The sequence below is a fragment of the Anolis sagrei genome, chromosome 2 (genome assembly GCF_037176765.1).
Source record: "Anolis sagrei isolate rAnoSag1 chromosome 2, rAnoSag1.mat, whole genome shotgun sequence".
NCBI lineage: Eukaryota > Metazoa > Chordata > Lepidosauria > Squamata > Dactyloidae > Anolis > Anolis sagrei.
This window is the reverse complement of record NC_090022.1, coordinates 230,336,878-230,356,787: the sequence shown is the minus strand read 5'-3', so window position 1 is coordinate 230,356,787 and position 19,910 is coordinate 230,336,878. Positions and strand designations below refer to the sequence as shown.

Here is a 19,910-nt window from a genome sequence, read left to right as displayed (position 1 = left end):
TGGTCTCCTATTACAATCTCATGCCATGGTAAAATTAAAACACTCCTGGTGTAGCAACCTCTTTGTGACATATGATAGTGCAGATTATGCATACATGTATCTATTTTTGGCCAGGCTGCTGGGATCTCTTTGCATCCCACCCAAAACCTCTCCCAGCAGCTAATAAGCTCCAAGAATAGAGTGGTCAATTCAGATGATGAAAATGTTGCTGATCTGGGCTCCAAGAGGAAGAATAAAGGAGGGGCTCTCTATCTGTGATTGTACTATGTACTATGATGTCTTTCCCTAGATCACCTGCTTCTTATATGATCTGAATCATCTTACCTCTTATTACAGGTTGTCTGCACCCTACACCACTAGAGAAATTACACTGTTTAGCTGGTATTGCACTACTTGACATCCGCTGGGAAGTAGCAGCCAATAGTGAAAGGACTAAGGCAGCCCATCCCCTGTTCATCAGGCAGCACACCCACGCCTTAAATCACGAAATAGTTTTCTAAGATATACAGATATACTCGTAGGAACACCTCAGCAAGCAAGAGCCCAAATGTGGCAGACAAAAACCTGGAACCCCAATCCATGGCTAGCACCAAATGAGCGACTCCCGCCTGGGCACACAGAAAGCTGGGCAACTTGGAAGGATCTGAACAGGCGCTCTGGCACCACAAGATGCAGAGCCAGTCTTAAGAAATGGGGCCACAAAGTGGAGTCCACAACATGCACGAGTATGGCGAAGAGCAAACCACAGACTACCTATTATAATGCAGTCTGAGTCCTGCCACATGCACAATGGAGGACCTTTTTACAGCAACACTAGAAGTACTCCAAGTGGCCAGCCACTGGTCAAAGGACATTTAATATAATGCAAAGTTTTTTAAACTTTGTGTTTTTTTAAAATACAGTAAAACTGTACCCTTGGCTCGCTCCTGATACGATAGATAAATAAATCTTGCCTCAACATGGTAAACAGCTGCAGCAATAGCTGCTTTTGGAGCTTGACAGCTGATGGGACAGGAGGAGGACATTGAATTGCATGGGCAGACCATTTGTTTCCCTCAATAAACATTTTGTTTTGTTTGATTTTAGTATTGGTGTAATAATAAACTGACAGTGTTTATTCAGTGGTATATAAGCCGCTGTCTTGAAGCCTTGAAGACCAGAGGAATTGTATTGCAGGTCTGTTCCAAGTATTTAAGTCACGTGGACTTGGGAACCTTTTACTTAACCATCTCCAGTATGCAAGCCAACCTCTTCTCCTTAAAATAAAACTGTCACTGAGCGGCAATAGCAGCGAGGAGAAAGGAACTACAGTACTTGATTCTACCTAAGAAAATAGACTCACTTGCTAGTCAAGATGTCAGACAGAAGTCCCTTTGAAACTGATATGATAACCCTGAACCGGTTTGTCATGGAGAAAGGACGACGGGTTAAAGGGGCTACTGGAGAACTCACCCAGCTCCTGAACTCCATTCTCACTGCCATCAAGGCCATCTCTTCAGCAGTCCGAAAGGCAGGCCTTGCACACATGTAAGTTGCACAGAATGGGGAAGAAGGAAATAAATGTTACTAGATTTAATGGAATGAGGGGAACTGCAGCTTCAACATTTCATGCATTAAATTACTGAACTCAAATTGCACTTTGAATATTTCATGGAGTTGGAATAGAAGTTGGGAAAGTTACCTTTTCAGATCATAACTTCCAGAATATCTTAGCCAGCACAGGCAACGAGCATGCTGTCTGGGGAATTCAGGGAGCTGTTGTCATAAAATAACTTTTACTGGAATGAAGAGATGCTAATCTTAGAATCAAAATGAATTGTAACAGTAAATAAATATCTGTGTTACTGTCTCTCAATGAGCTATTTGCTATATTAAGAGGGGGAAAATGGAATAAAACTGTAAACAAAACCTGATACAAGTATTCTATAATTCAGGGAGCTTCCAGACAGCATTCAAATCCACCCCCCCCCCCCTTTACAAAACTCAGGTTTTGCCGGGGGGAGGGGAGTGTCTAAATGTCATTCTAGGATGGCACCCAGCCACCCCAAAACCCCTCAAAGCAAGCCTTAATTAAAATAAAGACTTATCGGGCCACCCCGCCATTAAGTTGCCCTGAGTCCTCCTAGAGCGTGGAAATGACACACTAGGAGATGAGGAGGAGGGGAAGCGATTTTGCTAAGTTTTGGAGGATATAATAGGGTATTGAATTAATTCAGAATAACCATGGTAAAATGAGGCTTCGTTTGGATGCCTCTGTTAAAAGTGCGACAGGCCCTGCATTTTTGGGCCTTTCCAGAAAACAAAACACTTCTCACTTCAGGAATTTAGTAATTGGAATAAACCTGTACCACTTAGTTGTTGCATTGCAGCTATGCCAGTAATGTTGATTATGCAATCCATATATGTTGCTTTAACACTATGAACACAGCTGAAAGAAACAAGAATAGCCTGCTGTCCTGTCTGCCATCTTTAGTGCTGTCAAGGTCAAAGATGGCCCATAGATCCATGTAAAGGTCAAACTGCCCAACTTAGTTTCTGATGAAACAGAAGATGCACCAGAAGATGCATTTAGACTTGCACAGTCTAAAGAGGACTGAACTCCATTGATATTTGTGACTGGTTCAACACAAACAAATGCCTTGGCTAATACTAGTAAAGCCTGCCAGAGAACTCTTCTTATTTAATATTAAAATGAATCAAGTTCGGTCTTCAATTCATGCATAAATAATAAAATATAACTCTTTACAATGTCTTCAGCAAAACACAAAGAGACATACACACATACATGTTCATGCATACACAAGGCAAGCGCAGGGCCCTTCCAGACAGGCCTTATATCCCAGGATCTGATCCCAGGTTTTCTGCCTTAAACTGGATTACATGAGTCCATACTGCCAGATAATCTGGGATAAACAGAAAACCTGGGAAGAGAGCCTGGGATACAGGGCCTGTGTAAAAGGGCCTGGATCTACACTTCCCTATATCCAGGATTTGATTCCAGATTATCTGCTTATCCCAGATTATTTGGCAGTGTAGACTCATATAATCCAGTTCAAAGCAGATCACCTGGGATCAGACCCTGAGATATACAACTGTGTAGATCCAACCTAAATGATACAATACAGACTTCAACAAGTAACTACAGCACTAACTGAAAACAAATACCTCTGTGAACTGTGAAGCTTATTACCAAGGAAATGGACATTAGTTATGCCTTAAGCACAGTCATTAGAAGATAAGCTCCACTGAACTCAGTTGAAGTTGCTTCAGAGTAAATACGCTTAACATTGCACCAAGGAAAACCATTCCTTTCATAGCTGGTGTTTCATCACTTCTTTCACTATTCTGCAATATAGGTATTCCTTTTGGTTCCAGAGTAAAAGCGTCCTACTTAGAATGATGGCCATGTTAATTATTACCTATTGTACCCATAGTTATGATTCAAAATATTTTGATAATTGGTTATGATTATATTGCACATGAGGATGTAAAAATGCAAGGGAGAAGAGTCTTGGTTGTTATTGTGTGCCTTCAAGTCATCTCCGACTCGAGGGGATTTGGCTTTGCCTTCCTCTACAACTGAGAAAGTAGGACATCCCCAAGGTCATCCAGTGGATTTACATGTTTTATGATTCTGTTATTTCCTTTTATCCTTTTATTATGGATTTATATGATTGGAGGACAATGAAGATATTACAAAAAATCAATGGAGAAGCTGCAGGAGGACTGCAGTAGCAGAATGCCTACTTAAAGCTTGAGCACACAGGGCTTTCTTGATGTGTTTCAAAATCTAATTGTTCCACCATATCCAGAGAACCGTATTGTTCTTGTTGTGAATTGCTGTCAAGTTATGATAGACACTATGAATGAGATACCTCCAAGTGTCATACTATTAGCATGAATAAGATATTCAGAGGGTAGCTACTTATAAATGGGCCTTTTGAGCTCTGGTCATCCAGCTGTGAGGGAGCCGTGGTGGAGCAATGGGTTAGACCCTTGTGCCGGCAGGACTGCTGACCTGAAGGTTAGTGGTTCGAATACGTGAGATGGGGTGAGCTCTGGTCTGTCGGCTCCAGCTTCCCATGAGGGGACATGAGAGAAGTCTCCCACAGGATAGTAAAACATCCAGGCATCCCCTGAGCAACATCCACGGCCAATTCTCTCACACCAGTAGTGACTTGCAGTTTCTCAAGTCACTTCTGACATACACACAAAAAATCCAGATGTGGAATATCCTCCCCAGAGATGTCCATCTGATTCCAACATTTGAGTGTCACATGAAGACCAAATAGGTTTGGATATTATTGAGATAGTCTAGGACTTCCCTATATTACACTTAAGAGCTTGGACTATACCTTATGGCCATAGTGACTGGGGAATTCTGGGTGGTGAGGTCCAAAAAGTAACTTTTTTCTAAGCTCCTCTTACGCTATTTGCAGCTGCTCTTGAGTTTTAAAATTACATTTAACTGGAGTTTATATTGTGTTTTATTTTGTAGACTTATTTTAAGTTTATACCACTATGCTTTATTTTGTATTCATCATCTGGAGACCTTCAGCAGTAGAAGTCACTCACGTGTTGAATTAATGGATGGTTTGAGAGCCAATACATTTAATCAGTTTGGAGGCAGCAGTTTTCAAGTTTTCTTAAACACACATATCCTCCAATTAAGGCCCCATCTACACTGCCATGTAATCCAGTTTTTGAATCCAGATTATTTGCTTTGAACCAGATTATATGGCATCAAATATTGGATTATAATGACAGCGTACATCGAGCCAAAATCAAGAGGTGTGACATCTCAGGCTGCATCTACACTACCATATAAAATCCAGATTATCTGCTTTGAACTGGATTATTTGGCCATGTAGACTCATATAATCCGGTTCAAAACAGATAATGTGGATTATCTGATTTGATAATCTAGATTATATGGCACTGCAGCTCTATCCCCAGTGTCCATGAATGGGCTACAAATTTATTTATTTACAACATTTCTACCCTGCCTTTCTCCACTTGGAAGGACTCAAGGCAGCTTACACTTAGGCAACTATTTGATGCCTTCAAACAATGTAAAGTTTGAATAAGCATTTAAATACAATTATAAAATACATTAAAACATATACAAATAAAACAATGGCTTCACTGTTAACCATGTTACCCAAAGTCATAGTAAAGGCCATTCCAATAGTCATTGCACATAATTCCATATTTATCTATTGCACAAGATCTTCAAAGGCTTAATCAGAAAGCCATGTTTTTACTTTCTTACAGAAGGTCAGGAGGGAGGGGGCTGATCTAATATCGCTAGGAAGGGAGTTCCACAGCTGAGGGGCCACCACGGAGAAGGCCCTGTCTCTCATCCCTGCTAATCATGCCTGTGAAGGAGGCGGGACTGAGAGCACGGCCTCACCAGATGACTGTTTAGGACTCTAAATCACTCATAAGTGGCCTAAATTATTTCTTAAGAGCTTTAGCAAGACTGTTTTATCACTAATAGTTGATTTGTGAATGATGTAGTGTGGCATTTAGTTTGTGCCTTGAACTACAATCGTGGAAGCAGGGTTCAAATCAGCAGTGGAAACCCGCCGCATGACCTATATGAAATAAGCGGGTACCCCACTATAATATTAATAGTGCGCCCTTCTTCCCATAGGTTTGGCATAGCAGGCTCTGTGAATGTGACTGGGGATGAGCAAAAGAAGCTGGATGTACTCTCAAACTCTCTGGTTATTAACATGCTGCAGTCCTCCTACAGCACTTGCGTCTTGGTTTCAGAGGAGAATAAAGAAGCACTCATCACACCAAAAGAAAAGAGGGTGGGTATGTGTGTCCACTTTTGGAATGATTGGGAAGAGATCTATTATTTCATGTGCCAGTAGATGGCACTGTTGCAGCACAAAAGAATTTACCTAGCAATTAGAAAACTAAAGCGGGGGGGGGGGGGGGGATGAATCTGAGGCCCCTTCTACACTGCTAAATAAAATCCAGATAATCTGCTTTGAAGTGGATTATATGGCAGTGTAGACTCATATAATCCAGTTCAAAAGAAATAATGTGGATTATATGAATTGATAATCTAGATTATTTGGCAGTGCAGAAGCGGCCAAATAATCTAGAGCAAAATCGCTTTCCATTACTTTCACACAGCCACTAATTATCATCCTGGAAATTGTAGTTTTGTTTGACTGAACTTGGGAATTCAAGGTTTGGCGTTCAGAGTACTACAGTTTATAGGACTGCACTGGGTTTGGAAGTTTATACCAGCATGTTTGTAGTATGGGCTAAATAAATAAAGGATTTTATTGAAAAGCCCCTGCATTCTGAAAACAGTAAAAATGTTCTGCAGTCAGTCCTGCAAATTTGCTGGTTTAACTTTTGTAGATTTTCTTATTTACAGATTTGGTTAACATGTTCTCCCTTGGACTCTCCATGTCCTCCAGGGTGATTCAATGATCAGCTTTTGCCAGAGGTTGACTACAAAGTAGCACTTGAGAATCTAGATACTCCTAGAGAGAACACTTTTCTAGGAACCTCTAAGTCCTCCAGCTACAATTCTATGGTCAACTTCATTTGTTTCCCTCATTTAAAAATAAGGGGTTGGGGAGGTATTGGCTGTATTGCGTCTCCTAACCACAGCAAAAGTGGAGCACCTCTTATAGTATCATTCAGATGGAGATGCAGTAAACCTGTTCAACTGATTTTATAACTTCTCCAGAAGCCCTTGTAAATTTTATGTATGTGGGTATTTTCTTCCAGTTTTCTACATTTCGGCATTCATTATTTTGTAGGACCATTTGCCTACATTGAGGTGCAGTTTTCCAATCCAATTCTGTTTTCTAAAAAACAAAACATTAAAAAATTACAAATTATCCCCACCCTACTATAAACATGTCATTTATAACTGCTTTCGTTTCTTTTCTTTCAGGGTAAATATGTGGTGTGCTTTGATCCACTAGATGGCTCTTCCAATATAGACTGCTTAGTTTCAATAGGCACAATATTTGCTATCTACAAGAAGGTAAACTGATATTTGAAAGGGAAAAAAGTAGTATCTGGAGAATGAATAAATAGTGTCCTACTACCTCACTTGCTCCTGGAATGTTCCTGTGCTGTTTATGAGTTTTATAGCTCTCCAGAAATTGGGACCACAGTGCAGTCATCTATACACATATGTAGTTTGACTTGTCTAGATCTGATTATTCATGGGCTTGAATATCTAGAAATCTCTAATTCCTCCAATGTCAACTATTAGGCAAAGGTTTTTGGAAAATGGCATTCATAACCTTTTGTAAAACACCAATTGGCGATCAAAACTTTTAGAAAAGCCAAAAACCCTTTAGAGTAGAATTTTCTCTTGTTTTATACAACCAGATATAATTATGTAAGGCAATGGTTTCAGTTGTTAGACTGAATAACCTGTTATCTCTGATCTGTTAGGAAAACAGAGATTTGCCAGTTCATAAAAACAGCAGTTTTTCAATGTCATACACACACACATATACTCTCACATTAAACAACTTGTTTCATACCATGCACTCAAGAGACAAAAATGAAGTAGACTTTGATTTTAAAAAAATATTTGATTTACTCACAACCTTCTTGTATTCAGCATACACAGATACAAAACTTATCAGTTCAGTTTCAGATATGTTTGAGATAATTCACTGTGTCATCAAGCCAGGGCACCTCTCTTATAACAAGACAGCTATCAACAGGGCACATAGTCAAAAGGAGGGAGAGAGAGCAGGTGGTCTGCAGCTACCTTTATTTCTTCTCAGAAACCATAGAGTAAAGGAAGCTGCATAACAGAACATGCATACAAACAGTAACAGGATCATAGATAAACATTACTAGAGAAGGCTTGAAGAAGGTTGTCATTTCCAACAGCGCAGATCCTAGCCTGCCTCTTTTTCAGGGGAGAGAGCAGGAAGTCTGATTAGCTGCCAGAACTGTATAAGATGTTTTGTATTTTTCTATGAATTAATGTTTGTACCTTTTGAAGCAAATGTTTAAGAGAAATTCCTATTTGCATTTGTGTTTCCTTTTGCGCCTTATCTTTTTCTTCTTCCCCAAGACAACAGAGGAGGAGCCTTCAGAAAAAGATGCCTTACAGCCAGGACACAACATTGTCGCTGCAGGCTATGCTTTGTATGGCAGTGCTACGCTGGTGGCCCTGTCCACTGGGCAAGGAGTGGACTTCTTCATGCTGGATCCGGTATTGTACAAATACCAGTTACTAACATTATTCCATTTTCTGTTGCCAACTCATATTCTGAGAACCTGGAGAATAGGCAGGACATCTGCTTTGAACTGGATTACCGGTATATAAATCTACACTGCCAGATAATCTGGGATCATATCCTGGGATATAGGGTAGCGCATAATCAGCCTAAGACAAAGGCAGCATAAGCAAAATGATAATGTTATCCAGTTTTTGTGAACAAGAGTACAAATATGTCCACAAACTTCACATTATAGCAGAATTCAAAGACATAGTCTTGTTGGTTTGGAATATCAGTATGTAAAGAGATCTTATAGCATCTTAAACATCTGGGGACCCACAGGTTGAGAACCACTGCTTTAGCACTAAGCAGCCATGTCAGAATTGCAAAAAGAGTCATCAGAGGCAAGGCACCTTTCCTCTAAGACTATGAATCATACCATGAAGATTGTATCACCCATAGTTGTCCTACAGTAACTTCCCCTCGCAGCATAGATTGTAATACGAGTTGAGGACCTCAGGCCATTCATTCAAATGTAGGTGTTGGATACATATTCAATTTCTTTTAAAATCTCAGTAGGATGCTTGTTCAGTAGGATGTAGATTTAAAAATATTGGCAAAGCTGTGCCTTAATGAGGATGTGTGTTCAAAATCTTACTGAGAATACATTGAATGGTATCACTTATTTGCCATCTCAAAATAACCATCTTCTTGTTTCTGGAATAAGATATTAACCTGCATACTGCAGTACCATGCAGAAGTCATTGTCCATTTGGAAATGCTTTGTTCATAATCTATGGATGGACTTTTTTTAAAAAAAAAAAGAAAATCAGGAAATGGGTATAGAAAGAGTAGGCAATTCCTGTTTAGTCATGACTTAGGACTTTATCACAAAAGGCTGGAAAACTGGGATTGTAGGAAGATAGACTCATTTGCTGCCGGTAGCTATTACTTGACACGGTGAACATTAAACGGAAATGAAATGAAACAAAACTTTATTTATAACCCTATGTCCCCGAATCAAGGCGCTTCACAACAAAATGCACAATGGCAAATATTCAGTGCCGACAGTAATATGTCAACAAATTAATAAATGGATCAAGAACAACCCAGTAAATTATAAATGGACATAAATAAATAAGACAGAAAATAATCTAGTTGCTGGTTGTCTTCCCTTTGTGATTATAGTGCCCCCTTTAAATGGCAGGTAAATGATATGTTTCCAAAGCAGCACAGTTGCAAGAAGAAGAAGAGAATTAGAAAAAGAAGAATTAGAGGAAGAAGAATTAGAAGAAGAAGAATTAGAATTAGAAGAAGAAGAAGAAGTAGAAGAAGAAGAAGAAATAATTTTATTTATACCCCACCATTCTAACGTTGATTTACATCCATTCTCAACACTTCTGCAAAGTCCTTGATTTACTGCAAGGCAACTTAAAGTGGGAAGAGGAAGTCTAGAACAATCCTGATAATATTGGATTGTAACTCCCATCATCCCTCATTACTAAACATGCTGGTTAGCTGTGATGGAAGTTGTAGTTGAGCAAAATTTGAAGAGTGACACATTCCCCATCACTGCTACCCATTTATTGCATCCTGTCAACAATTTCCCCCTGAGGTGTGGATTTCTTTTGTAGGGTTACTGCTTTTCCTTTCCCAAAAATATCATCCCCTTGTTAGACTGATTAAACAGTCTAGAATAATCAGTTGATTAGAAGTAATGAAACAGGATGACTTCCAGCTTGTTTGGCTGAATCTACAGGAGAAGTGTCTTCTGAATTTCAGAAAGGTGATCTTTATACCATTTACTAACTCTGTCACCAATTAACTGTTTTTCAGGCACTTGGTGAATTCATTTTGGTGGAAAAAGATGTGAAAATCAAAAAGAAAGGAAAAATCTACAGCATGAATGAGGGTTATGCCAAGTACTTTGATCCTGCTATAACAGAGTATATACAAAAGAAGAAATTTCCAGAGGTAATGCACTGTATTATTTAGATGCCATTTTATTACATACGATAGTGCCACTTGTTAAATTAAATCTGTTACTATGCACAAAGTTAATTTTTTATATATAGAAGTTATAAGCTTCACTTTTCAATACCATATTTTTATAGTTTTAGTACCTCATTCAATTGCACTAGACACTGTGGTCTTATTTATCAGTGAAACAGATACACACAAATATGTTTACCTGATGTCATGTCAGCAATAGATTTTGGGGAGTCCAAACAAAATATGAGATAGATATATTTATGTTGAAAATTGTATTGAAAATTAAAGACCCATTATGGAGCCTTTGGTGGTGCAGTGGGTTTAACTGCTGAGCTGTAAACTTGCTAACCGAAAGGTCATAGGTTTGAATCTGGGGAATGGCGTGAGCTCCCATTGTTAGCCCCAGCTTCTGGCAACCTAGCAGTTCGAAAACATGCAAATGTGAGTAGATCAGTAGGTAGTGTTTGCATTATTAATTAGAATTATGGGTTCCTTTTGATCTTGACATGAGGACATTACTCCCTCCTTTTCTAGAAATCATTTGACAGTATGATCATCAGGGCTTTAAGTCTAGTTTGGCTGACTGAGACCAAATGAGCCTAGTGCAAAATATACAGCTGCTCCTCAGAAGTAAAGATAATTGTTTTGGCCCAAGGTGCATTACAACTGTTTATGCCATTTTTCAGGAACAGGATTGATTTCCTGGACTGCTGAACTCTTGGCCCTGATTTCACAAAGTCAGCAAGCAAAAGCTTCTTCCAATTTTATTTTGTTATTGGTATATATTTGTACAAGTCAGGGCATGACCTAAAAGAATCCTGGCCTTTGAGACCAAATGTTTTGGAAAGTTAATGACAAAAAACTCCCAAACAAATATCAAAACAAAACGAGTGACATCAGTACATCTCATGCTACCTACATTTCAAAGAAAGAAGCTTCAAACAGAAACATCTACTGACAGTTCACTTCCATTCCTTAGCTTCCTCGGTACATATCAACAGTTTCTAATCAACCAACACTGCCACTATGCTGGCCATGCAATAAAATTAGTGTGGGTAAGCATACATTATAAAAAAAAAACCACCTTGAGATGATGTTTTTTAGACCTAACTCTAAGCTAGGCTATATTATAATATTATAATATTGAGATATCTATGAATCTGAAAAACTCACTGTCCCGCTCATGGGGATGGTAATACTAAGGTGGTCCTCCAAATTCCTTTAGCCATCCCCATCCTAAACTTTAGACTTATGCTGGATCTACACTGGGATACTGGGAATGGGACTGTGGACCTTTTAACACAGGACATTTTTGCCCTGTTTTGCCACTTTATTTCGTGGCCAGGATGGGGCTTGCCATATGCCATCACATGATGCATGGTAGGCCCCACCCACATTCCTCACAAAGTGGAGGGGAAGCATCAAAAGACACTTCCTCCACCACTACAGGGAGGAAAGTGTATTTTGTGTAGCTCCAATGGAGTTACTCACACTTTTCTCCCCTTTTCCCCTTATGATGGGGGAAAGGGCGATGAAGCAACATGCATTGCCGCCCTTTCTCCCATCTGATGTGGTAAAGTGGTGTAAGGAGGAAGGGTGTGCAGGGAACCACGAGCCACCCCCACTCACCTTCCCTTTTGCCAGTGATTGCCGGTACAACAGCATGGTCCAAAAGGGCTGTGTGAAGAGGTGGGAGATGAGTCTACATTGCCAGATATATGGAATAATCAGATAATCTGGTATCACATCCTGGGATATAGGGTAGTGTAGATCCATTCTTAGGGTTGCTCTAAGTCTGAAATGACTTGGAGGCACACAACAACAATCCTAATTAACTTGACTATCTCATCAGCCAAAAGCAGACCCACATATCCCATTGAAATTCTGGTAAGTTATGTTGATTAAAACGGTTCTTCATTTTAAATATTGTATTGTTTTGTCATTATTATTATTTTGCACTACAAATAAGATATGTGCAGTGAACTGGCCCTTGGCTTTAAAAATTTGAAGACCACTGTTTTAGATGCTCTCATAGGCATCAAGGTGGTCTACCTGCTACAGAATTGGGACCCTCATTTTGGGAATCAGAAAGCCTCAGATTGATATAGATCAGATAGATGCTTTGTAGAGCAGCTGTTATTAGCTCGAGTATGTTTACGCGCCCCAGTGCCATTGCTGGATTAGTGTTATCTGAATCCTTTGGCCTGCTACTATGTGAGAAGCATGGAAGTTGGAATGTGAGGCATTAGGTTTCTCTTTGAAACATGGGTATTTAATAAAAGTGTGTTCCCATGCAGACCATAGATGTTGGCTGGAATCCTGTATGAGAGATACGTATGCATTATGATGTTATGCAGCAATGCCCTGAATCATGACCTGAACCTTCTCCCCACCCAGTTTATCAGGAAGCAGCCACTGTGATCAATGGGGAGCTGTTTCCCTGTTGTTCAGGAAACAATTCAATGACTATCCCAGCTGGTGTGCAATCTCGGGTGTGAGGGGCAGAAGTAGGACTTCATGGATTGGAGATCACTTACTGTCAGTGAGATGCTTCCTTATTGACAAAAGAACACTTCATCATCAATCACAGTAGCTGTTACCCAGTAAATTGAGATCTTCAGGGCTCTATGTAGCCCCTAAAATATGGTGTATGTAGGGATCATGAATATGCAACAGTCAAAAGTACATAACTTTTAGGGTTCAGATTTGTGCCTAGCTTGGAGGAGTCCAGCCATTCTTTCTCTACCATCTCTTTGGGAAATTTGATGGGAATGAAGAACTCTTCAGCTAAAGGACTGGATCAATTAGCTGATTCATTGTTTGAAAGGCTGTGAATTTAGTTTGGGGCCTTTTACATGTCTTAACTACTCATTTTTCTATTGTTAAGAGTTTCCTCCTTTATCCCAGCTGCACAAATAGTTTCTGCATGCTGCTGAGGAAGTGTTAAGAAACTTTGTATATTTTGTGTAGAGAAATGAAACCTTATCAGGTGCCCTGGAAAAGTCCAACCGGCTTCTTGTGCCAGCTGGTTGGGGCCCTTGAGTTGTGTTAATAGACTAGTCATCTGGGGGGGGGGGGGGGGGGAGAAGACAAATGGAGAAGTTGTAATGCTCATTGCAGGATTGTTTCTTCTAAGTTATGTGGTTGGTACTTCCTTCTCAGAATACAGGTGCAAGATAGCATCATAAATAAACAATTTAGCAGAAAAAAAATCTGCTAAGAGAAAAGACCATGCTCATCATTCTATCTTTAAATTGCTAATGTTTAAAATAACATTATTTTTTAAAAACAACATATTGGATAAATATTTAAGATCATGAATGGAACCAATGTTCAGACTCACTGGCAGCTGGCGGGGCCTCTGCCCCCAAAAGTTGATAGTCCAGGCATACGGATTTACTGCCTGAGACTTCAAATGGAAAAAAAAGGTGAAGCAAAGCTGAGTAAACTCAGAACACATGTTGCTCATTAGTTACACCTAGTATTAGCAACAATTTCTTCAGTAATTATTATCTACTATACAATAATGATTTATTTAAGAGTTCAAATAACTAGTAGGATAATCCTATGGTTTGTACTACAATGAAAATCAACTCTGTGACATATAGACATATTGCTGTTTCATAAAATTTGGTCCGGCAGAATATTTCTCCTTACCAAACTCTCCTGTTTTCACCAAATGCCTGATCATAGCTCAGCTGACTGTTTTAAACTAATCAGTTTTGTACTCTGGTCAATAGGTCCAGTACAGTCTTTCCTCTTTGGAAAAATGGGAATGCTGTTAGGAGGGAGAGAAAGACTATACTGCTGCCACCACGGTTATACAGGGACCGCAGTAGCGCAATGGGTTAAATCCTTGCACTGCTGAACTACTGACCTGAAGCTTGGTTGAACGACTGGCCTAAAGGTCAGTAGTTCGAATCTGCAAGATGGGGCGAGCCTCAACTGTCAGCTCCAGCTCTTGCCAACCTAGCAATTCGAAAACCAACAAATGTGAATAAATTAATAGGTACCACTTCGGTGGGAAAAAACAAGAGATGCTCCAAGCAATCTTGCCCACCACACAACCAGGAGGTGACAACACAGGCTCCTCAGCTTGAAAATGGAGAAAGCGCCTCCCAGAACCAGAGATGAGAACTGCCTCCAGAAACCAGAAATGAAAGGAGAAACCTCTGTCTTTATTTGTGTTTGTGTGTCTCATTGTATTTGATTGTAAAGGCATTGAATTTTTGCCACTGTATATAAAATGCTGTAATCCGCTCTGAGTCCTTTAGGGGAGAAGAGCGGAATATAAATAAAGTGTATTATGTATTATAGTATTATTACAGTACCGAGGCCCAAAAGCAAGAGCACTTCAAGGGCATTTTCAAGATACCACAAAGTGGCTTAAGAAGATAGTGAAACAGCGAAGAAGGTTTTAAATGTGGTTTGGATAATTTGTTTCAAAACATTGATTCCATTGTACAATAGATGTTTTGGCATAATTGGCTGTGCTGACCAGAGATGATACGAACTGCAATATAATATCATCTGAATGGCCATGTCATCACATTGTCAGTCAGCCTGTGAAGACCCCATGAATTTCACAGGGTTTTCTTAGGCAATGAAAACTCAAGTGGGGTTTGCCATTGCCTTCCCCTAAACACAGCCTACAGCACCTGACATTCCTGGTAGTCTCCTGTCCAGACTTGATCCAGCTTGACTTCCAGGATCAGATAGAATCTGATACCTCCAGGTCATTTAAGCTACGATAGTTACCTTAACATTGAACAAACATGAGCGTTTGCATTGAAAAACAAAGGTGACCAAGCATTCACTGATATATCAATTATCTCTGTTCCACAGGAAGGCACTGCCCCCTATGCAGCCCGGTATGTTGGCTCCATGGTGGCTGATGTTCACCGTACCTTGGTTTATGGTGGCATCTTCTTGTATCCGGCAAACCAGAAGAGTCCAAAAGGAAAGGTAAGTGCTTTCCTTTATAACCATTATTATTATCATTACTATCATCATCTCCACCCTTACCACCACCACCATCATTAAAATAATTTCCTCTTCCCTCCTTCCACAAATTAGGACTTATAGAGTCTTGTAGTGTCTTATAAATGTAAAAGATTTAATCCTAAATCCTGTTGTCAGTCCTGGCCAAAGTAAATGCACTAAGTCAATGGGATTTATTTATATGTTGAGTTATTATTCAACAATAGACTCAGTGGGTCTACTCTAGTTAGAAATTACCAACAGGATGCAAGCCTTGTTGTGGAACAAGCTTTTGTGATCTATATGGCATTTTATTAGATGGGATGGATTCTGGTCCACAAAATAAATATGTCCAACAATGTGTTGTTCCACAAAGTGCCACCAAACTCTTTGATACAGATATTAAATAGGAATGCTCTACTACTATGTAATAATGTCAGTGGGAATGTTCTATACATTACAACCCTGTGTAACCATCATAGTTATTTAGCTGTGTCACATCCGCTTTGGGTCCAATCTATCTTCGAGACTGCATCTCCTTCTATGAACCAGTGCAGGCACTAAGATCTACTGAAGAGGCCCTCCTCTCAGTCCCACCTTCCTCTCAAGTGCAGTTGGTGGGGATGAGAGAGAGGGCTTTCTTGGTGGTGGCTCCCCAGCTTTGGATTGCCCTCCCAAGGGAGATTAGGCTAGTCCCCTCTCTCCAAGTCTTCCGTGTACAACTGAAGACATGGCTTTTTAGACAAGCCTTTGACCATGTCTAGAATTTCAAGGGCCTCGAGATTTTTCACCATATACTTTGAGATTGATATTGATTGTGGTTGTTTTGTATTCTGGATCTACTGCTGCAGTTAATTGATCTTAATTAGGGTTTTTTGTGATATTTATGTTGGTTGTTTTGCTTTGTGTTATTGAATTTGCAGTTTTTGTGAGTTTGCATTTTTGAGTGCTTTGTGAGCCGCCCCGAGTCCCTCTGGGAGATAGTGGTGGGATATAAATAAAGTATTATCATCATCATCATCATCATCATCATCATCATCCCTTAACCCAATCCCCCAAATTTCCATTTGTTGGACAGCAGGTGCTGTGATTGCCATGGCTTTTCTCTCATGGATGTTTCCATCCCTTGCCCTGACAGACAGAATACAGACCCTGTTGCAATTCCCCCTTCCAGCAGGGATTAGTGTGAGGGAAGGAGATGAAGGTTGTGTAAGAACATAGGTAATAGGCTTGCTGTTAAATAAGGAACTGTCCCCTGTCAATGGCAGTGAATGCTGCCTGGGAAATAGAATTGGGAGATTTTTGCAGTTCCTATGTATTTCCTAAAGCAAAGAATAAGTAGGGATTGTGAATATGAACTAGTCATGAATGTGTATCTCTAGGTGACATCTTTGGAGAATCCCAGCATTCACTATAATTGTGTTGTCACTATTCTACTGAACTTTTGGTCTTGACTATATTAAGAGCATCCATTTGCCTATCTAAAAATACTAACAGGCTGAGTTGCCATGACCTGTGGGCTGAGAAATGCTTCTAGAAAACTGTTCTGACTTTCCACTGTATTCCACTTCTTTACTTTTAGTAACTTTCAGGTCCAGTCACAACTTTTCTTCTTTGAAAAGGGGAAAGAGGTAGTGTATCTTTTGTGTCTTTATTTTCTACCTTGAAAATCAAGACGCAAAAGAGATTGAGAGGTATATAGTAACAACCCAATTCATATAATTGCAAAAAAAATATGCCTGGAATCTTATTCTTGAATTCATAGAATCACAGAATCATAGAGTTGGAAGAGACCTCTTGGGCCATCCAGTCCAACCACCTGCCAAGAGGCATGAAATTGTATTCAAAGCACCCTGGACAGATGGCCATCCAGCCTCTGTTTAAAAGCCTCCAAAGAAGGAGCCTCTACCGCACTCCGGGGCAGAGAGTTCCACTGCTGAACAGCTCTCACAGTCAGGAAGTTCTTCCTAATGTTCAGATGGAATCTCCTTTCTTGTAGTTTGAAGTCATTGTACCGCATCCTAGTCTCCAGGGCAGCAGAAACCAAGCTTGCTCCCTCCTCCCTATGACTTCCTCTCACATATTTATATATGGCTATCATGTCTCCTCTCAGCCTTCTCTTCTTCAGGCTAAACATGCCCAGCTCTTTAAGCCACTCCTCATAGGGCTTATTCAGACCACAGCCATTCACATTTACAGAACAACCAAGAAAATCTGCAAAAGGGTCTATAATGTTCAAAAATGTAACTGAAGGGCAAATTTTTCACTGTTCCTAATGAATGCAGAAAAGCTGTTAAGGGTTTCCTCTTGTGTTTCAGCTCCGACTCCTTTACGAGTGCAACCCCATAGCTTTCATCATTGAACAGGCCGGAGGGATTGCTACTACTGGGACTGAGGCTGTGCTGGATGTGAAACCAGAATCTATTCATCAAAGAGTCCCCTTTATTGTTGGCTCTCCTGAAGATGTTCAAGAATACCTCTCCTTTGTGCAGAAACACCAAAAAAGCAGCTAACAGCCCTTGGACATTTTCTGTGTTCCCCTTTGTTATAACTGCATACTGGGAAAAGAATGATGCTGAAAAATGAAACAAAGATCAGAATCCTGTTGATGTGTTTATACCTGCAATTATTTTCTCCTCAAAGTCCCAGTGTTCATAAAGAAAGGCAGATGAAGGCTTGAATCTTTGGTTTCTTATATATACATATAGCTTCCCCATGGAGGCAACTGGATGTCTTTGGGCCCTTCCATACAGCCATTTAACCCAGAATATCATGGCAGATAATCCACAATATCTTCTTTGAACTGGTTTATCTGAGTTCACACTGCCATATAACCCAGTTCAAAGCAGATAATGTGAGATTTTATACAGCTGTGTGGAAGGAGCCTTTCTCCCAATGCGGGACATCCACACACTGTTCAAGCTTGTAGAAGCAGAGTTGTGGATATGGTGCCATTGCTCGTGTGCATGCATGCAAACTTACACTCATGCAGATTTGCTACTGCATTCACTTATGTGTTAGACTATGTGTCCAGTTACCTAACTTTGTGAGGATTGTGCAGCATAAGCAATGCAGAAATTTGGGACTTTATTGCAGTAGGCAGGCAACTCATACTGCATCCCACTGTGCCTGCATATCCTCTCAACCCCCATTATTATCCTGTTATTAGCGATTAAAGTGTAAAACCCATCAATAGCCTTCAATTCTGCAATGTTCACATCACGTACCTTGGTGCAAAGGATCCCTTCAACTTCTGTGCTGATATGTAAAGCGAGATCACGGGGTGGGGTTCTCCTCTTCATCCCCCCCTTTTCCTCCTTTGTTTATATTTCTTTTTCTAAAATGTGTTAGAATTGTGCAATTGTGCTATTAAAAACATAAACAATACGGAAGAGCAATAATCTGGGAGGACAGCATTAGGATGGTATATGGAAGGATAATCACAGAAACAGACTGGAAAATCAGTGCACCAATGAAGAGGGGTGTGTTATCAAATGTACTCAACATAGTGTTGTTGGATCTACACTGCCATTAAAAATTCAGATTATTTGCTTTAAACTGGATTCTATGGCCGTGTAGAATAATATAATCCAGGCCCCTTCCACACAGCTGAATAAATTCCCACATTATCTGCTTTGAACTGGAATATATTGCAGTGTGGACCCAGCTCAAAGCAGATATTGTAGGATTTTCTGCCTTGATATTCTGGGTTATCCCACATTATCTGAGTGTATACGAGGGAGAAAACATGGAGGCAGTGACAGACTTTGCATTTCTAGGTGCAAATATTACTGCAGACACAGACTGCAGCCAGGAAATCAGAAGATGTTTACTTCTTGGGAGGAGAGCAATGACAAATCTTGATAAAATAGTGAAGAGTAGAGACATCACACTAGCAACAAAGGTCCGTATAGTCAAAGCAATGGTATTCCCTCTAGTAACCTATGAATGTGAATGCTGGACCATAAGCAAAGGAAGATTAACACTTTTGAACTGTGGTGCTGGAGAAAAATTCTGAGGGTACCTTGGATCACAAGAAGATCAAACCAGTCCATACTTCAGGAAATAAAGCTCGACTGCTCATTGGAGGGAAGGTTATTAGAGGAAAAGATGAAATTCTTTGGTCACATCATGAGAAGACAGGAATGCTGGGAGAAGACAATGATGCTGGGGAAAATGGAAGGAAAAAGAAAGAGCAGCAAACCAAGGGCAAGATGGATGGATGGTATCCTTGAAGTGACTGGCTTGACTTTGAAGGAGCTGGGGGTGGTGACGGCCAACAGGGAGCTCTGGCGTGGGATGGTCCATGAGGTTATGAAGAGTTGGAAGCGACTGAACAAATAAACAACAACATCATTCTGGGTTATATGGCTGTGTGGAAGGGCCCTCAGTTCAAAGCAAATAATCTGGATTTTATATGGCAATTTAGGGCCCTTCCCCACAGCCCTATATCCCAGAATGCAGAAAATCCCACAATATTTGCTTTGAACTGGTTTATCTGAGTCCCCACTGCATGAGTGTAAATGTGCATGTGGGATTTCCTGCTTTGAAATTCTGGGATATAGGGCTGTGTGGAAGAGCCCATAGAGGGGGCTTAGTCCCAGCAAGAGTCATATAATCCATTTCAAAGTAGATAATATGGATTATCTGCTTTGATAATGTAAAAGGGGCCTGTGTATCCACTATCAGCAATAATACAACAGTAGTGGACTA

The 19,910-nt window shown here is 40.2% G+C and overlaps 1 protein-coding gene across 1 annotated transcript; it reads left to right on the top strand.

The window, feature by feature from the left end:
* Window positions 1–1,234: 1,234 nt before the first annotated feature.
* LOC132767305 (fructose-1,6-bisphosphatase isozyme 2) lies at window positions 1,235–17,878 on the top strand. Its single transcript, XM_060762084.2, has 7 exons — window positions 1,235–1,527; window positions 5,657–5,819; window positions 6,929–7,021; window positions 8,078–8,218; window positions 10,062–10,199; window positions 15,063–15,182; window positions 17,516–17,878. Exons 1-7 carry the CDS (start codon window positions 1,355–1,357, stop codon window positions 17,708–17,710), a joined length of 1,023 nt encoding a protein of 340 aa, XP_060618067.2. The 5' UTR covers window positions 1,235–1,354; the 3' UTR covers window positions 17,711–17,878.
* The last annotated feature ends 2,032 nt before the right edge of the window (window positions 17,879–19,910 follow it).

Coding starts and splice junctions, on each gene's coding strand:
- LOC132767305 (XM_060762084.2), top strand. CDS start 1,355: ATGTCAGACAGAAGTCCCTTTGAAACTGATATGATAACCCTGAACCGG. Junction 1,528..5,656: donor AAGGCAGGCCTTGCACACAT/GTAAGTTGCACA, acceptor TTCTTCCCATAG/GTTTGGCATAGCAGGCTCTG. Junction 5,820..6,928: donor TCACACCAAAAGAAAAGAGG/GTGGGTATGTGT, acceptor CTTTTCTTTCAG/GGTAAATATGTGGTGTGCTT.